We start from the raw sequence: 19,046 nt of genomic DNA, 5'->3' as shown, positions 1-19,046 counted from the left end.
ATGTCCTTAAGTGTTTTTGAGATCAGGGAACTAGAGAAATGTAATTCTAACTAGCAATCTTTCATGTGATTCTTGCAGAGGCAAGAAGGGTGATGATTGATTTCTTATATTTAATATTGTCTTTAGCTTCCTAATATGATTTAATAAAAGTTACTGATGAGTAGATATGCATCCTGAGGATATAAAATGGAAAACACTGACTTTTTATACAAAAGTTTAAGTTTTGTTATTTTTTAAGACTTTTACAAGATTACTAAGAAAAACTGGCTGGCAAATTACCTAGTTTTCTCACAGTTTGTTAATTATAAAAATGTTGCATAGTTATGCATGCATATAGATTACTGGGAATATTTTTCTACCTTACTACATAAGGTTTTTTTTTCATGTTTTAGGTATTAGGGAACATACTGTGCTGCCCAGGTGTGGCAAAGGGAGAATATTCCCACATGTTGCAGCTGGTGATGGTGAGTACCAGCTCTGCTGATCTCATAACCACAGGGTCTCTGCCTACCCTTGCTGTCAGAGAGGTGTGATGTGGAGGGAAGGTCTCTTCCTTATCCACACCAAATCAAAGCAGACAGGTGGCAGAGCGCCCTTTCTAATGCTCATATGCTAGTTGCCTGCACATTGGCAACCTCCACAATGTGTGGTGCTTCCTCTTCTGAGTCATGTAGATGCCCAGGGGTGTGGTCTTCTATCCTGTTCTACTACCACCAGGACCAGCTCTCCCACAATGCCCAGCAATGGATAGGGTTAATCTTGCAGAGCCCTCAAGCATCAAGTCCCTGGTAGCAAAGTATACCAGGAACTTCTACCTCTGCTCTTTACTAGTAAAGGAGATCTGCAATTTGGAACACTGTAAAACAGTTCAATATTTCTGAAATTCTGTGTTATTTTGGTCCAAATTTACAGTAATATTTTCTATGTTTTGGCCTGTATTGGCAGGGTTCTTAATATCTAGCTTTGTGTAAAGTTTTGTTGGATTAAACTTATATGTGTAATTTTAGAACCACATAGTACACATTTCCAGATTTGTACTCAGGGACTTCTGAAAAAGGTTCAGGAAAAATGTCTTCACTCATGGCATCTAGTACCACAGCTTAAAACATCTTCCTTTTATGTCCTCCATGGACAAAGCATCTGAAAACCAACATCTCTGTTCCTGGTTAGAGAGTTCCTGTCTCAGAAGAGTCTGAGGACTGCATTTCCAATATGCAGGAACCAGTATTCCTTGCATCTTTGGCATTCTGGCCTCTTTGTCTAAATCTGGCAATTCAGGCTCTTTAATAAAAATTTTGGTTTTTACTGAAGTGAGAAAAGGACCCCCTTTTCCCTTAGAGGAAAGTTTGAAAGAGCTGAAGGAACTTGCAACCGCATAAGAACAACAATGCCAACCAATCAGAGCTTCCAGGGAATAAACCACTACCAAAAGAATGTACATGGTCTAACCCAGGCCTACAACTGCATATGTAGCATAGGATAGCCTTATTGGAGCAAAACTGGGAGAAGTCCTTGGTCCTGCCAAGGTTGGACCCCCAGCGCAGGGGAATGTCAGGAAGGGCAGTAAGGGGGCATCCTTGTGGGGGAAAACCCTGTGGGGGAGGGAGAGGGGATGGGAACTTATGGACAGGAAACTGGGAAAGGAAATAACATTTGAAATGGAAGTGAAGAAATATAACTAATAAAAATTAAAAAAAAAGAATTTTGGTTTCTTAATTGTTCCCTGTTATTTGAATATGCTTTTTCTTAATAACAAATGTGGAATATTGTGCTGCATAAGTTTGTCCACAGCCATTTTCAATGATTATTTTGTGCTCTAATAGGAGCACGTTGTTTGTTTTTTTGTTTGTTTGTTTGTTTTATTTTTTTTTCTTTTTCTTTTTTTTTCGGAGCTGGGGACCGAACCCAGGGCCTTGCGTTTGCTAGGCAAGCGCTCTACCACTGAGCTAAATCCCCAACCTTGTTTTATTTTTTATTCCAGCTATAGATATTATAATTATTAAGACGCTGGGAAGAGAATAAATTTCAGAGTCCTGAGGTGGTTACTGGTTCCTTTACTTGATGTTTGTCAAATAATATTGAGCCATGAGACTAGAAGATGTAAATATCCAAAATAAGAATATTGGACTTGCTACAAGGAACCTTACAATCTTTATCGACAGGAAAATTAGTAGCCAAAGGATATCTATTTCTCCTTTCTTATCTAACCATTCTGTGTTTAGATTACTCCTTTACAATTTTGCTATAGTGTTGTTGTACATGCATGTTAATATTTTAGAAACATCTTGATAGCATTATCTTTTAAAAGTTTGAAAATAATATGAAGGTGTTTTGATCATAAAATTCAGTTGAATTTTTTGGTGTTAATTTGTTTAATGAAATCAGCAGTATAATAAAACTTCTTTCCCTATATTCAAACATGCTTATCTCAAAAACTCACAGTGAAAGCTTTCCAAAGATAGGTAATTCATATACTTTCTAAGTTCTACAACACAAATGTAAACAATAACAAAGATTAATGCTCTGTACATTAATATCTATTTAGCAATGAAGAAAATTGCCAGGAAGTGGAGACTTCTGGCATCCTCTGCCCACAATGCCCTCCTCCCCAATGCTCAACATCTGCGAGAACGGGGCAGAAAACACATTTTACACTGTCCAGAATATTGTTTTCTGATGTTGTCTATAAATTCATCAGAAATAGAGAGCAGTATAAAGTCGAAGTTACTGATGTAGAACAAATAGTAATTTCAAATATTAGGGGGCTGATGGACAGCAAACCGAGAAAGGGAGTACCATTTGAAATGTAAATAATAAATACACAATTTAATAAAAATTGAAGGAAAAAATTTAAAATATATGAGACAGAAAATTGATAGATTAGTAAAATTCATGAAATATCACTTTCTTCCATCTTCCTTGATATATTTATATATTACTCGTAAGATTTGATGTATACTAATTACTAGGTCAGGCATTGTAGAGTCTCTTTCCATAGGAATCCAAAGTGAACTTTCCTGAGAGCTCCTGTCTTTTCTATCTCAGACTTACTCCTCATTAAATATAAAACTTAACACTTCCATCAGAATCAACACATGACAAGGAAATGTAATTCTCTCATGACTTCATCCAAAGCTGTGTTTGAAAGTCATTGCTGGACCTGGACCGTCATTGGTGTGCAGTCGTGGACAGACTTATTCTACTTTCTACCTGCTGATTGTCCCTCCTTTTTGAGTGTTTCTTAAGGGATGAACTTTTCTATTCTCATCCTATTTCAACCTTACCATCTGCATTTTATTCCTTACACAGATGTCTTATCTTTGGTTACCTTGAAGGAATCTGACTTTGGAATGTGGCAGTCCTTAGAGAATCGGACTTATATTTTCTCTGAGTTATCACTGAGTACATCTAGCATGGTGTGACCTGATTCTTTAAGCTCCCAGAAAAGGTTATGGAGTATCTTATATACATTTGTAGTTATGGTGATAAGAACTGCAACCCATCCATGAAGTACTGGCTCAAAATTTCCCAAAACAGCTTCAACAACCAAACATTTCTTTAAGTTCACCTGAGTGGATATTGTGGATCCTGCCACACACTGCTGTCCTTGAAGAGCATAATGACACACCTTTGGTTTTCAGCTATGCTGTATTTCAGCAAGGTTCTCAGCACTGTGCTTTCCTTTTCCAATTCATAAGATTGGGAGGTAGCACACATTTCCTGTTGGTCTTTGGGGTTTCCTCTTTACCATTAGCTTCAGAGCTTTCAGAGTTCTGCCTTCATGTTATATAACAGAAGCCCCTTTTTAAATTTGATCATGGGGGCTGGAGAGATGGCTCAGCAATTAAGAGCACCCGACTGCTCTTCCAGAGGTCATGAGTTCAATTCCCAGCAACCACATGGTGGCTCACAACCATCTGTAAAGAGATCTGATGCCCTCTTCTGGTGTATCTGAAGACAGCTACAGTGTACTCACATATAATAAATAAAATAAATATTTTCAAAAAAAATAAATTTGATCATGAATGACACTCTTTTCTTTTAAAAATTAAGGGTTTCTCTTCTCTAACCAGGGCGTTCAGAGAGATGGATATGCTATCTTTGGCCTAAAATTATCATAAGAGCAGATTCCAAATTATTATAATGCTCACCTTCAATAAACAATTAACTATGGCTAGCCTGACAATTTTGAATAAGCATTCATAAATTGAGTCATTAGTGAAGGGGTTGTATGGTATGTACACATTATAGAAGAAATCAAGCTGGCCTTTCAGAGGACTCATGGTCAGTTCCCAACTTCCACATCAAATCTGGCAAATCTCGGCCACTCTAAGGCCACTCTAAGAAACAAGAAACTATCGCACATATAGGCAAAATAAAAATGCACATAAAATTTCAAAAAAATTAATGTTTAAAAAGGACAAATAATAATTAAGGCTATAGAAATATTACTCCAAACACGTAATGAATATTTTAATGAAATCATTGTTATGTTACAACGTTTTATCTCAGACATTTGCACAGTTTTTTTTGTTTTTCCTAAGCTCAAAGAGCAGAGCAAAGATATAACAGAATGATATACAAATAATTCCCTCACCTGCTCTTTAAAATCTGCCCAGTCCTGACTCTGAAGTCCAGCCAGAAAACTCAAGCCCTGTCTTCTTATTCAGTTTCAGCACTATCAACAGAACATTAGGCATAATATTGGTGCTGAAGTTGTTTTTTTGTGATCACTTTTTTAAAGGTAATTATGGATAACAAACAATAGTGCATGCATGAATTGTCACTTGTGAGAGTAACAGTGGGCATGTGTGACAATTTTTTGATCAGGATTCTTTTTGTTTACAGGTGTGCATTTTGAGGTGCGGCTTGTTGGGTCTGGTGGAGTATTGGTGCAGCCTAAAGGGTCATTGAAACTCTCATGGGTAGTCTCTGGATTCACTTTTAATACCTATGCCATGCACTGGGTCCACCAGGCTCCAGAAAAGGGTCTGGAAGGAGTTGCAAGCATAAGCACTAAAAGTTATGATTATGCAACATATTATGCTGATTTCGTGAAAGACAGATTCACCATCTCCAGAGATGATTCACAAAGTATGGTCTACCTGCAGATGAACAACTTGAAAACTGATGACACAGCCATGTAATACTGTACACAGTGAGAAGTCTTTATTGTGAACATAGACATGAAACTTCAGTTCAAATATCCATGACATGCAGGAGGCACTCAATACACACTGATCACAGGACAGTACCAATTTACCTGCACACATAATTGGTAACTTACTGTTGTATCTGGACTCTCTATCTGATGACTTTTGGGGGGATTCATTGCTACATCTATAGACTCTAGGAATTAATCACGTCTCAAGAAATAAAGTTTAAAGATCACTGTTTTGAGTGACAAATTTTAAAACAAATATATCACCAAACCCTTCTATTTGAAAGCAGAGAAACCTGCCAGGAATTCTGAGGGCATAGGTACTATGGAGCATCCTGGTTATGACACCACTGATATCCCTCTGCATTCATAGGTGGGGCTTTCCCACAGCCCTCCGGCAAGAAACCTACCCACAGAGATCTGGACTACTAGGAATGGTCTCACTCCTAAGCCCACAGATAGGACCTCACTCCTACTCCACTGACTGCCCAAGGAGAGACTCCCGAGAAGCATGCACCATGCAGGAGCCACTGGGAGGCATTGAACAGGATCATTCATTCCAGTATTCCAATGTGCCCTGATCTATAGCTGCCCCACAACCCTCCAGTCCCAAGTTCTACACAGGAGAAATTGTCTTCCAGGAGTACTTTCACTTCTATGATTACAGGCTCCCAGGCTCATAGAATGGACAAGTTCCAGTCAGAGACAGCAAGACCAATTACCATCAGATATAAGGAGATTTCAAAAGGCAAGTGCAAGAACATAAGCAACACTACTTGTCATCATCAGAACTCAGTTACCCTACTACAGCAAATACGGGATATCCCAATGCACCTGAAAGGCAAGATTTAGATATAAAATCACATCTCGTGATAATGAAAGAGGACTTTAAGGAGGAATTAAGTAGGTTCCTTGGGGAAATAGTGTAGAACACAGGAAACCAGGTAGAATCACTTAAAGAGGAAACACAAAAATCCCTTAAAGAGTTGGAGGAAAACACAACCAAACAGGGGAGGGAATTGAACAAAACCATCCAGGAGCTAAAAATATAAATAGGAACAATAAAATAATCACAGGGGAGGCAACCATCTTGGTAGAAACATAGAAAAAAGATCAGGAGTTATACATACAAGTATCTCCTCAAGAATACAAGAGACTAATGGGAGAAACTCAGGGACAGAAGATACTATAGAAAATGTTGACACAATAGTCAAAGAAAATGCAAAAGGCAAAATGTTCCTAACCCAAAACATCCAGGAAATTCAGGACACAATGAGAAAACAAAATCAAAGATGATAGGTATAGAAGAGAGAAAATAATTTCAACTTATATGGCCAGTAAATATCTTCACAAAATTGTAGAAGAAAACGTCTCTAAACTAAAGAAAGAGATGCCAATGAATGAACAAACATACAAACAAACCAAAACTATAGGGCTTTAAATAGACTGGACAAAATAGAAATTCCTTCTGTCACATAAAGAGCAAAACAACAAATGAACAAAACTATCAAAGGATAGTAAAAGCAGGGAGGGAAAAATGTCAAGTAATATATAAAGGAAAATGAATCAGTGTTAAACTAGACTTCTCACTACAGACTCTCAATGTCAGAAGATCCTGGACAAATGTCTCACAGACCCTGCACAGAGACCCTAAGAGAACTCAAATGCCAGGCCAGGCTACTATGCCCAGCAGAACTCTCAGTTAAGATACAGGACGAAAACAAGATATACCATGACAAAAACAAATTTGCACGCCACAGCATTCTACAAATCCAGCCCTACCAATGGAAAGAGATGGAAAATTCCAACACAAGGAGGGAAACTACATCTTGGAAAAAGCGAGGAAACAATCTTCTTTCAACAAACCCAAAAGAAGATAGCCACACAAATAATTATACCTGCACCTGCAAAAGATAACAGAAAACAGCAACCATTGCTCCCTAATACCTCTCAACATCAATGGAATCAGTTCACCAGTAAAAACGCAAATATTAACTGACTGACTATGTAAACAGGACCTAGTGTTTTGCTGCGTGACAGAAACACACCTTAGTGACAAAGAGAGGCACTACATCAGAATGAACGAATGGGAAAAAAATTCCAAGCAAATGGTACCAAGGAACAAGGTCAAGTAGCCATTCTATCAGTGAATAAAATCAACTTAAAACCAAAAGTTACCAAAAAGGTTAAGGACACTAAAAACAAAGGAAAAAATATAACAAAATGACTATTAAATATGAACATAGATTAAGTGACTGAATATGTAAATATGAACCATTTTTTTTTGCTGCATGATAGATACACACCTTAGTGACGAAGACGGGTACAGTTTTTGTTTTCCGATGTTGTTTATAAAGTTGTCAGAAACTGTGGGCAGAATAAAGTTAGCCTCAGAGCTCTGGCTTCTTCTAATGTAACCAAGGCCCCTTTTAAAATTTGTTCATGAATGACAATATTTTTTTTTAAACTAAGGGTATCTGTTCTCTAAGCTGGGTCTTCAGGGAGATGGATACACTGTTTTTGGTCTAAAATTCTCATAAAAACAGATTCCAAATTATTGTAATGTGCAACTCTAGTAAAAAACTGACTGTTGGATGATTGAAAATTTTGAATAAGGCTTTATAAATTGAGTCACTGACTGAAGGGACTGTATGGTAAGCCATTTATGTACACATTATAAAGTTTGGGGATGGGGATTGGGATGGGGATAGGATAGGGTGCTTATGAACAAGAAATCAGGAAAGATAATAACATTTTAAAAGTTAACAAAAATCCAATAAAAGTAAGTTAAATAAAAGCATAGGCCCTATGTTTCAAAATTAAAATGCATAAATTAAATCCAATAAAACATTATATAAATGTTGAATTTAACCCCTGTGTATGAGGATTTCAAAATATAAAATACTACTGTAAGGTTGGAGCAGGATAGTTTTGCCATTCAAAACATCCACCACAGTGGTAAAGCAGATATGCCACAGAGCAACAAGAAGCATTGTCAAACATTTTGACTTGCAAATGTCATTTTTCCAGAAAAGAAGGTGAATCCCTTATAAGATATTTTCATGGTCATCAGGATTAACCTTAATAAACTGATATTCTAAAAATAAAACAGCTAACAACTGATTGTTATTATATATTTTATTATATTAATTTATTATATTAGCCAGATAATTAAATATTCTGAATGTAAATCTGAAAAGTGTTATGGATACAGTACATACACCTGGGACATCACATCAGATTGAAAGACTTTCATTAAATAAACACAAAAATTGAAGGTGAGGAAGGTAATCCTGGGAGAGATCTGGAGAACTTGAACAGATGAAGGTGGCTTCACTCTCTAGAATGCTGTAGGAGAAACATTGACTATATCCAGGTATAATTGGCAGCTGTACTGTGTAGGCAAGAATGTCACCTCTTCTTTACCATTAGAATGCTAAAAGTGCACAGGACATTCTTTTTTTTTTTCCTTTGGAGCTGGGGACCGAACCCAGGGCCTTGCGTTTGCTTGGCAAGCACTCTACCACTGAGCTAAATCCCCAACCCAGGACATTCTTAAATTAATTAATTTTCCAACAAATTATTAAGACACATATATTAGGGCATAATATTGCAAGCTTGCCTAAACACCCTTTGTTCTAGGAAAAGATATGCAGAGAAAAAAAAACAGTGATCAACCTTATAATAAAGAGTGTTAAAAAAAAAGTGAAGCCTAAAGAAGGAGCTGTTCTTCCTTCTCTACTTTCTCTGAGATGAGGGATTCGCATGGCAGGGGGCAACACCATGGACCCAGTTCTCCCCTTGTTGTGCAGCAAGTTTGCATGGGTACAGCACTGTGGATGGAGCATGAAGGAATGTTCCCCCAAGATGAATCATATAGTCCAGCGAATATCTTTCCTAATAGGGGAAAGAAGATGCAAATTGATTTACAGATTCTGTTGCGGAAGGTAAAGAAAATGAATGGATGTTGACACCACGTTTTGACATATGTATATATATATATAATTGTTTTTTTTCCTTTCCCAATGTCCCACAGATAATAAATAAAACATGTCTACAATATTGATTAACAAAAAAATATTTACTATAGTCTGTTTGGAGTCTTGTCACTGTAGCTTCATATATCTTATGATCTGTGAAGTTATATGAGATTAGGATATCATACCTTAGAGTCCCTTAGGACTCTGTCACTCTCCATATGTTTCTGTGTCTCTACTACACATTTTTCCAAATGGTGATTTGGATCTATACCATTCTCTTCTTGTTTTGATCAACATTAATGCTGGCTTCTTTCTGAGCACACTGGGGAGTTGCTATTTTTACTACACAGACATACAAGTTTTTGTCTTGGGTGTTTGCTCAGCTCTAGGGGTAAAATGATCTACTAACAGACTTTTCAGTGACAGCTCTATACACACACACACACACACACACACACACACACACACATATATATATATGTATATATATGTATATATATATATATATATATATATATATATTTATAGACTCTCCTTGAAGTTGTATGCCCAGAAGTATGTTCCCCCATCCCTAGATTTAGGATCCGTTTTCACCCAGCAGATTCAAAAACCTCCTGGGATTATATGCTGTTTATTTAACTTCTGTTCATGCATTTTGGAAAGCAATACTAAATATATAGAATTTTAAAACCAACACCAAGGAAGGAGAAAAATAAATTAGAGCTTGATCCCAATCAAAAATTTTGTGTTAAAATTAGGGCAAAGAATTCCTCCTAAAATATCAAAATAATTTAATTGTTTTTCATTCATTTGGTTTTTTTTTTAATTAACTAAATTGGGTTTTTACAATTTCATAAATGTGTATAATACAATGTAGTTAAAGTCACCACTTATCTTCCCGCTGCTTCTGTCAGGCCTCCTTTTCTGCTTATAAACACCATTCCTTATTCATTGTGATGTGTTCTGTTTTTGGACCCATTGGGATTTTCTAAGTATCTATAGGAGAAAGACTATCTAATGGAGTCTGGTATGTATACAACCAAATTTAATACTCTGTTCATCCAGAAGCTGTCAGGATTCATTTGTAGTAGTAACCCATGAGCCCCTCCATTATCCAAAGTTGTTTATTGACAGGTCTGTTGCCAAGGGAGGAGTTAGAGAAAGGACTGAGGTAGGCGAGGGGGTTTTCAACCCCATAGGAAGAAAATAATATCAACCAACCAAATACCCCAAAGCTCCCAGAGACTATACCACCAAAAAAAGAGGATACATGGAGTGACTCATGTCCCATGTTGCATATGTAGCAGAGGATGGCCTTCTCAGGCATCAGTGGGAAGAGAAGTCTTTGGTCCTATGAAGGCTCCATTCTCAGTACAGGGGAATGCCAGGGTAGGGCGGTGGGAGAGAGTGGGTGTGTGGATGTGGAGTACTCTCATGGATGCAAGGAGTGGAGAGATGGGATGGGGGTTTTCAGAGGGGTCACTGAAAAGGGGGGATAATATTTGAAATGTAAATAAAAAATCCAATAAAAATTTAAAAAATAAGATAGGTCTGTTCCCATAAACAACTGTCTCTGCTGTTGAATCCGTGCTTCAATAACTATTCCACGGCCATATAATAGCATTTTGTTAAAATTCTCTCCATCTTCCTGCTCTTCTATTTGACAGTATTTCATGATCATTAAAGGGATGGAATAAATATGAGGGCTGTGCTCACAATAATCCTTTATTTTCAGCAGTGAGGGCAATCTAGAAATTTTGTATTTATCATTATCCATTGTGCTTCTCTGTCTGTGTCTGAGAGTAATATTTCTCTATGCATATAAACATAGATATACAATAAGGAATTTGATACTATTTCATTTTTTGCTATAGTAATGGATCTGTCTCAGGGTGTAGGACCTCTGTAGCCCTTGGTACTATGACATCATTCATAGTACCAAATATGAATTTCCTCCTGTGGGATAGGCCTCAGACCATCAGACTTATTTGCCTATGTAAAAGCTGTGTTACTGTTACAGTAGTTGGTATATGTTTCCTAATTGTTTAGTATTGTTGATGGTAGGGTTCATAGGTGTATTAGGAGAATACTCTCCCACTGAGGCCAGATAAGATAGCCCTCTGCTACATATGTGCTGAGGGTCTTGGACAAGCCCACATATGCTCTTTGGTTGGTGCCTCAGTCTCTAGGAGTTCCCAGGGTCCCAGTGATTTAACACTGTTAGTCTTCCTCTTGGGTTGCCATCCACTGTAATTTCTTTAATCCTCCCTCTTTTATATCTTCCAACCTCTGTCCAATACCTGTCTGCGTCTATCTGCATTTGTTTCTGTCATCTGCTGGTAGAGCTTTGTAGAGTATTCCTGAGTGAGGCAATCAAGCACAAAGGGACATGTATGGTATATACTAACTGATAAGTGTGTATTAGCCAAAAGGTACAAAATACCCATGATACACTACATGGATCCTCAGATGTCAAACAAGAGGAAGACCAATGTGAAGATGTTAAAAAAACCCACATAGAATGGGGAACAAAATAAACATGGGGCACAGAGGGAGGTAGTAAACTCTGCGGGAGAGGGGAGGTGGAGGGGAAAAAAAAATCACAGGATCAGGTATAAGAGAAAAGAAGAGAGAGTTCCAGAGGAATGGTAGAATGAAAGGAAATATGCACCTGACAGGGGGTGGAGTGCTGGCAACCTCTAGTAAGTCCCAGAGACCAGGGATAGAGGATGATCTCAAGAATCAAAATGGGTGACTTTAGTTAAATTGCCCACAATTATAGATATGGCACCTGAAGAATCTACCTTCAGTAGCCAACCTAACCTCCATTGGAGAGCTGTTGACACCAACCCACTTGATTTTCGACCCAAATTTCCTCATGTCTAAAAGAAATGCTGGAACAAAAATTGAGCAGAGACTGAAGGAATACTCATCTCATGGACAGGCAGCAAGCTTTAACACTATTACTGATGATATTTTTGCTTGCAAATTTTCAAATTTCTTTCATTTTGCTTTATTTATATACCGAAACCAAGATATTTATTTATTTTTTAAATTTCTTAACTATTAGGTCAAATTTTCTAGTTTTATTTTTTTCCTGAGTGAGAAACAGGGAAAAACATGACTCTATTATTTTGGGAATTCTGGGTCTTTGGGTCACCAGCTTTTACCAAAATATCTTAATGCATGGTACTGAAACATTTTCTAGGAGTCTTACTATTCGCGCACGAATTTACTTACTGTGTAATTTCTTCGTGCCTTCTACTTTTGCATAATTGTGTTAAAACATTTTCTTTATGTTTATTTTTTGTGTGTATCTGTATCCTGTATGTGTGAACCAAGAGGTGTTAGAAAACCAAAAGGTGTCAGGCAAACAAAGGTGTAAGAAAGAGTCAAATTTCCTGGTTCTGGAGGTACGGGAAGGTATGAACTCCATGATGTACATGCCTAGAAGTAAATGGGTGTCCATCTAGAAGAACAGCTAAGTATTCTTCTCTGTATGCTGTTTCTAACTTCTAACCTATTTTTAAAATGTTTTTAAACTGGATTATAATGTAACTGATTCTTACATGTTCTTATTTATATTTTTATATTTGTTATAATATTGGTGAAAGTAAAATAATTTCTTTTATTTAAAACTATAAAACATAGGTATTACAGCTGTCTTATAAATTTACATTAAAACACAAAACTTTTAATTGGACAATATGTTAATTCTAGTTAAATATTTCCTTTACCCAGTCATTTTTCTATGTTAGAATTTTTTCAAAAAATTTTCTGCACGTTTAAAGATGATCCTGTGATTTTTGACTTTAAGTATATTTGTGTGTGTGTGTGTGTGTGTGTGTGTGTGTGTGTGTGTGAGTGTGTGTGTGTGTGTGTGTATGGTTTATTTGTCAATTTTTTCCTTTGAATATTTATTTTTTAAATTTCAAATGTTATTCCCTTTCCCTCTTTCCTGTACATAGGCTTTGTATCCCGTCTTGTTCCCCTTTTTCTGTAAGGATGTTCCCCTCCCTATCCACCCCCTTAATCTGCTCCCCAACATTCCTTCTGACAATGTGAACCAGCCAGAGCTTCCAGGGACTAAACCACTACCCAAAGACTATAAACGGGTATTATTTTTTTTTATTAACTTGCATATGTTCAAGTACCACTGCACCTCAAGGAAAAAGCTATCTGGGTTATGGTTGATAATCCTTGGATATACGTCTGTATTTTCTTTGCATACATTATATTATGGATTTTTTTATTGAAGTTATCTGGCATATGAATCTCTTGTCTGCCATTTTCATACCCCAGAACCAGCAATTACTTCTTCTGGCCTCTTCTTTGAAACCTGGCAAATTAGCCTCTGTACGGTATCTTCAAGCACTTTTTTCTTCTTGTGGACTCATTCTACTGCCAATTTTATTGAGGACATATGTGATGGGATGCTGATATTTGAATCACATGGAAAGCATGGCAGATGTTCACCTATTTCAAGACACATAATTTAGTCATAGAACAAAACTCATTGAAACATTGACAATGCCTTGGAAAAGGAACCCAAGTGTTAGTGCGGGTCTTATTGCCCATCTTACTGTAAGGGTTCAGTCCCTCAAGTGGCACTTCATGTTCTGTGTTTGATTTACCTTTCCAGTGTTGATTCAATCTTATATTAAAATATCATTTCATGGGGGTTGGGGATTTAGCTCAGTGGTAGAGCGCTTGCCAAGGAAGCGCAAGGCTCTGGGTTCAGTCCCCAGCTCCCCAAAAAAAATAAAAGAACCAAAAAATATATCATTTCATGGTACTGACACACCTTGACATCTTCATTTTTGAACATTTTAAAATGTGAAGAGTTTCTTCTTCACAGAAATACTTGATATTTCTGGTGTAGCTTTCTCAAATAAAATCACCTCACTTAAAATTCTTTCCATATATGTTCCTATGTTCATCCCAATAAGTCACTGTGTATGTTCTCCAAAGTTATGAAAATCATATTCCTTCTAAGTTCTAAAACATCCATAGTGAAAACAATAAAGAAGAATGCTTTAACATCTGTGGAGGGGTGAAGAGAAATTTCAGCCCCTATGAACTGGGACTCCCAGCATCCTCTCCTGTGCTATACCCTCCTTTAAGATGCTCAGTTCCTGAATGAATTGATCAATTAACTGTGTAGATGCCTCAAGTTTGTCTTTGCCCCTAACCATTTTAAAGTTGTCAGAGTAGAGAGCCATGTACAGATAAAGACACAGACTATTTCATGAAAGGAAATCACAAGTATGTGAGGCTGGAAATAGACAGATCAGTAAAGTTAATAAAATATCACTGTATTCCAAACAATTATAGAGTCCATAAATGCCCCACAGCAGATGGAACATAGAATTATCTTACACAAAAGTGATCATACAATGGAGGTTCTACAATCTCTGTAATATGTTATGTGAAAGTGCGTAATTACTGGCAGGTTTCATGGAGGAAACCTCCATGGTCTAAGGCACAGTGTATCAAAAAAAAAAAAGGGAAATATCAACCATTCGAGTTCTTCATATGTCCTCCATGTAAAACGGTGTAATGAACCATGGGTGAATCAATGGAGCAAAGAAAGACCTCTCATGTGAGAATGAGGATCTATCTCAAACATATAGCCCTAATCAACAGCATTTTATTCTGAGGATACTTTTCTTCTGTTTACTACTTCCTGCGAAGACCAGAAATGAGCTACAGTGAGGGCCATTGTGCTTCTCATCACAGATTGACTCTTCCTCAGCTCAAAACTTAAGTGCTCCATTAGAGTCATCACCTGCTGTGGGAATGCAAATCCCTCCTGGCTCCACCCAACCCTACATTGAAAAGCTAACTCTGGGCCTGAGTAGTCATTGGTGCACAGACATGAACAGTCTTACCTTCTCATTCCTGCTGCTTACTGCCCCTGCATGTGAGTGCTAAAACTTGCCAAGTGATAACATACAGTATCTTCATCCTTTTCCAAATTTACCATCCGCACTTTCCTCCACAGATGTCCTATCTCAGGTTACTCTGAAAGAGTCTGGCCCTGGGATGTTGCAGCCATCACAGACCCTCAGTCTGACCTGTACTTTCTCTGGGACTTCACTGAGCACTTCCAATATGGGTTTGAGCTGGCTTCGTCAGCCCTCAGGAAAGGGTTTAGAGTGGCTGGCAAGCATTTGGAATAATGATAACTACTACAACCCATCCTTGAGGAGCCGGCTCACAATCTCCAAGGAGACCTCCAAAAACCAGGTACTCCTTAAGTTCACCAGTATGGAGCCTGCAGATACTGCCACATACTACTGCGCTTGGAGAGCACAGAGTTACAATCTTGGTTTTCAGCTGTACAATATACAGGATGGATCTTATTTCTGTTCTTTCCTAATACATAGGGGAGTTGGGGATTTTACACATTTCCTGCTAGCCTCTGAGGTTTCCTGTTTCCTGTGAGCTTCAGATCACAGGCTTCCTGTTGTATTGCATAAGTGATTTTTTAAACTTCTTGCTTCTTCATAAATTTACTGCATCACTCCAATCTCACTCATCTCTCCCTCCACACAGAGCCACTATCCACCCTTGAAATCTCTCGCACAATAGAGGAAAAAAATGTAGTTGGAACAATACTGTGTTACTGTATGAGCCACAACATGCCCTTTTGTCTACACATATTTGCTTGCCAATTTTATTTTGCAGTGAATCATTGGCCCAGTAAGAGGTTTTTGGCTTTTGGTACATTATCAATACTGGCACTTTCCTGGGACAGCTTTGTGATATCCTGTTTTTGCCCTTTGTGCCTGGGCTTTTCCACCTGTACCCAACATTCTGAAATAATGAATTTGAGACTGAATTATTTAGGAATAAATGCCTAGATCTAAGGTTTTGGACCCTTACTGCTAGATCAGAAATCAATTAGTCCCTTAATTTCATTCTAAATCCTAGTTTTCTCCCCTCGGGTTCCTCCAACCATCTCTATCACTGTCTCCTACACAGTGCATACAAATGTTAGTGCTGCCTCTCCTTCACTAGCTTTCAGCACAAGTAATCCAGAGAGTGAAGAGTAAATGAATAGAAACCAATGTAGGAAAATTTCTGCAATGTTTCACCGATATGACTCAACATATATTACTATCCTTGAATTAAATTAATTTAGGGTAATAGGCTCATATTGTGTGTTCATAATCTCACAGAGCTCAAACATTTGTGAATAAATTCTGTGATGAGAGAAGGAAGGCTTTGTAAATCTGTACTGCTTTGGCAGGAAAGGACTTCTGCACATTCCCACCCATGAAGGCATTCAGAGTTATACCATACTGGAATATAACATGCAGGATTATTTACAATACCTACCACAACAGAGATGCTGGAATGCCAAAAAAGGCTCATCCAGCTTGTTGTAAGTAGAAAAGTTCTTCTATAATGGCAAGTGTGAGTTGCCCTGCAGATGTTGTTCTATGAAATGAGAGTCCACATTATGTAATATCAATTCTGAGCAGTGAAGGACAAGAAGCCATGCATTGGAATGGTCTCCAATGCTTCTCTCCTGCAATATTAGATGCATATGATTCATGCTCATGATGTTAAAAATACACAAAAGAACAGCTTGTTTTTCTGTATTGTGCATTTTCACTTTAATAAATGTATCTGCAGTTCATATATTTAAACAAAAGTTCACACAAATAATCTGAATCTATCCTTCATCAATGAAAGCACTTAACTCCTGAAAGCTTTTAACTAACACATGTCATGAACTAACATGATGTTAGACTAGGAAAAGGTAGACAGGAAGAGGTAAAGCTTGTAAGGTAACATATTGTCTACCCATTGGTACCCTTTTTCAGAGATCTCCTTTCATTTAACTAAATGCATACAAATTCAGTATTGGAACATGACTCAGTAACATTTCCTTGACCTCCATCCTTTCCTCGATTTAAATATATGTTTTATGGAATTGTTCGGTTTTCTGTGAGTAGCACCAACTGTTCTTCCTTATTCTGCTAACACCTATATTGGATTGTTCCAGGAATTCATACATGGATACCTGTGATTTTGTGTGAATTTAAAACTCATTGTGGTCCTTCTGGCATCAGCTGCTCTGTCCCTGATGAAGGCAGCAAAGACGTTGATCTCTCCTGCTCTCACCTTATTACATGTGGGAATGGTTAGAGCTGGATCCAAGTGCCATAAAGAAATAGCCTAACTTTGAGAATTCATTAATCATAATATAGAAACAACATAAATTTAATTTCTGAATTATCAGTCATCATCTCCAAATAAACAAGAGTATTTGTCCCTGTAACTGGGGCCGAGATATGTTACTGTTCTATCCAAACGTGGCCATGACAAATCTGCCTGCAGAGGCACTCAAGACCAGAAGGGGGCATATTAGGGCCAAGAATGCCCAGTAGAAAGAAAAGGTTTGTGTGGAGGTACTCTGTATGGTTTTCTTTCTAAGTCTTATTACCTTTTCTGTCCCTGCTAAGATTAATGTGTAATGTTTCCTAGCTCAAACAAGAATGATTCTCTGTCTTACACTTCACAGATTTATATTTTCTTGTCTGTTGTATTTTGTTTTTATGTACCATTTACATTTTTATAAATACTCTAATACAATTTATTCTGATCATTGATTCCCTTCCACCAATTTCTCCAACATCCTCCTATATACCTACCCAAACCTACCCTATATTTTCTGTGAAAAAACAACCAAAAATATAGCCAAAAGTTCAGTAGAAGAAGGGATTATTGAAAATGAGAAAAAATACTTAGAATCAAAGAAACACACAAATACAAAAAAAAGTTATACTAATACAATTATGAATCCCAGATACATAGGCAAAATTAAGACAAAAAACAAACAGGTAAAGAAACATACAAAATTGCAGTTAAATATATCTACTATAATACCATAGAGTACATTTTGTATTAGATTTCTGCTTCTGGGTATGCATCCATTCTTAAGTGTGGTTAATGATACTCCATTACAGATAATAATGTTTTCTTTACAAGAGTTATCAATTGCAATAATGTGTTGGATAATATTGAGATCCTTGCCCACGCTGCTTGGTCAGTACTGCAGTCGTATCAGGATGGAATCAGTGCAGGCGCCTTGTAGGCTGTCACTTTCCACTTCCGTATAGATGTACATCAGTCTTGTTGTGTCTTGGAGACATCGATTCTTTGGAGTCATCCATCCCTTCTGGCTCTTAAAATCTATTCAGTTTTAAATTTTTTGCCAGGAATAAGGGCTAACTATAAAGTTATTGTGGGCCATACTTCATACTCTCTTCAGTACCTGTAAGATATATCTGACAATTAAATCCTAAGGAGTTCTCCTGTGACTGACCTCAAGATATATAGTTAATTACTTCTGTATTTGGGGAGCAGCACTGTCCACATAAACAGATCGCTCTGTTCAAAGACTCATAAAGTCAAATAAAATAAACTGTGTATCTTAATTCAGCTTCCTACAAGCATATATCTCGCATAAACATACAGCATTAACAGAATCAAACCACAAAACAATATTTATTATTAAACTACAAGTCTTATCAAGACATCTAAAGTTTTGCATACACTTCTCTTAAATTTATTATTTTGATGAAAACTAATTTAGGTGCACAAGCATAAAACACATCACAATCTAAATACAAAACTATTTCATTAAACAAATAAAAAAGAAATTAAAAAAACTGAGTATCTATGAACACTTTGCTATCTCTAGACTTTGTGTAACAGAAATAACATTTTAATTTATTGTTTCTCTTTACTCCACAATACACATTATTTTGCTTCCAATATCTCTGCTTTGTTTTCTCACATCATGAGCATTATATGCCCTGTCCAGTTATATTTTTGTCTTGTACTTCAAAATCTTAGAGTTTGATGTATCTTTCTTATAACAAATTATT

General features: G+C 37.1%; 2 gene segments (V, D, J or C); both read left to right on the top strand.

The window, feature by feature from the left end:
- Nucleotides 1-5,147, top strand: Ighl11 (immunoglobulin heavy chain like 11). The segment is given in 3 exon segments: nt 1-40; nt 393-464; nt 4,849-5,147. Coding segments are annotated over 3 exon segments (411 nt in total).
- Nucleotides 5,148-14,877: 9,730 nt separating this feature from the next.
- LOC120103444 (immunoglobulin heavy variable 2-70D-like) lies at nt 14,878-18,250 on the top strand. The segment is given in 3 exon segments: nt 14,878-15,064; nt 15,146-15,482; nt 18,145-18,250. Coding segments are annotated over 3 exon segments (567 nt in total).
- The last annotated feature ends 796 nt before the right edge of the window (nt 18,251-19,046 follow it).

The sequence above is a fragment of the Rattus norvegicus genome, chromosome 6, assembly GCF_036323735.1.
Source record: "Rattus norvegicus strain BN/NHsdMcwi chromosome 6, GRCr8, whole genome shotgun sequence".
Taxonomy (NCBI): domain Eukaryota; kingdom Metazoa; phylum Chordata; class Mammalia; order Rodentia; family Muridae; genus Rattus; species Rattus norvegicus.
This window is presented reverse-complemented; position numbering and strand designations above follow the sequence as displayed.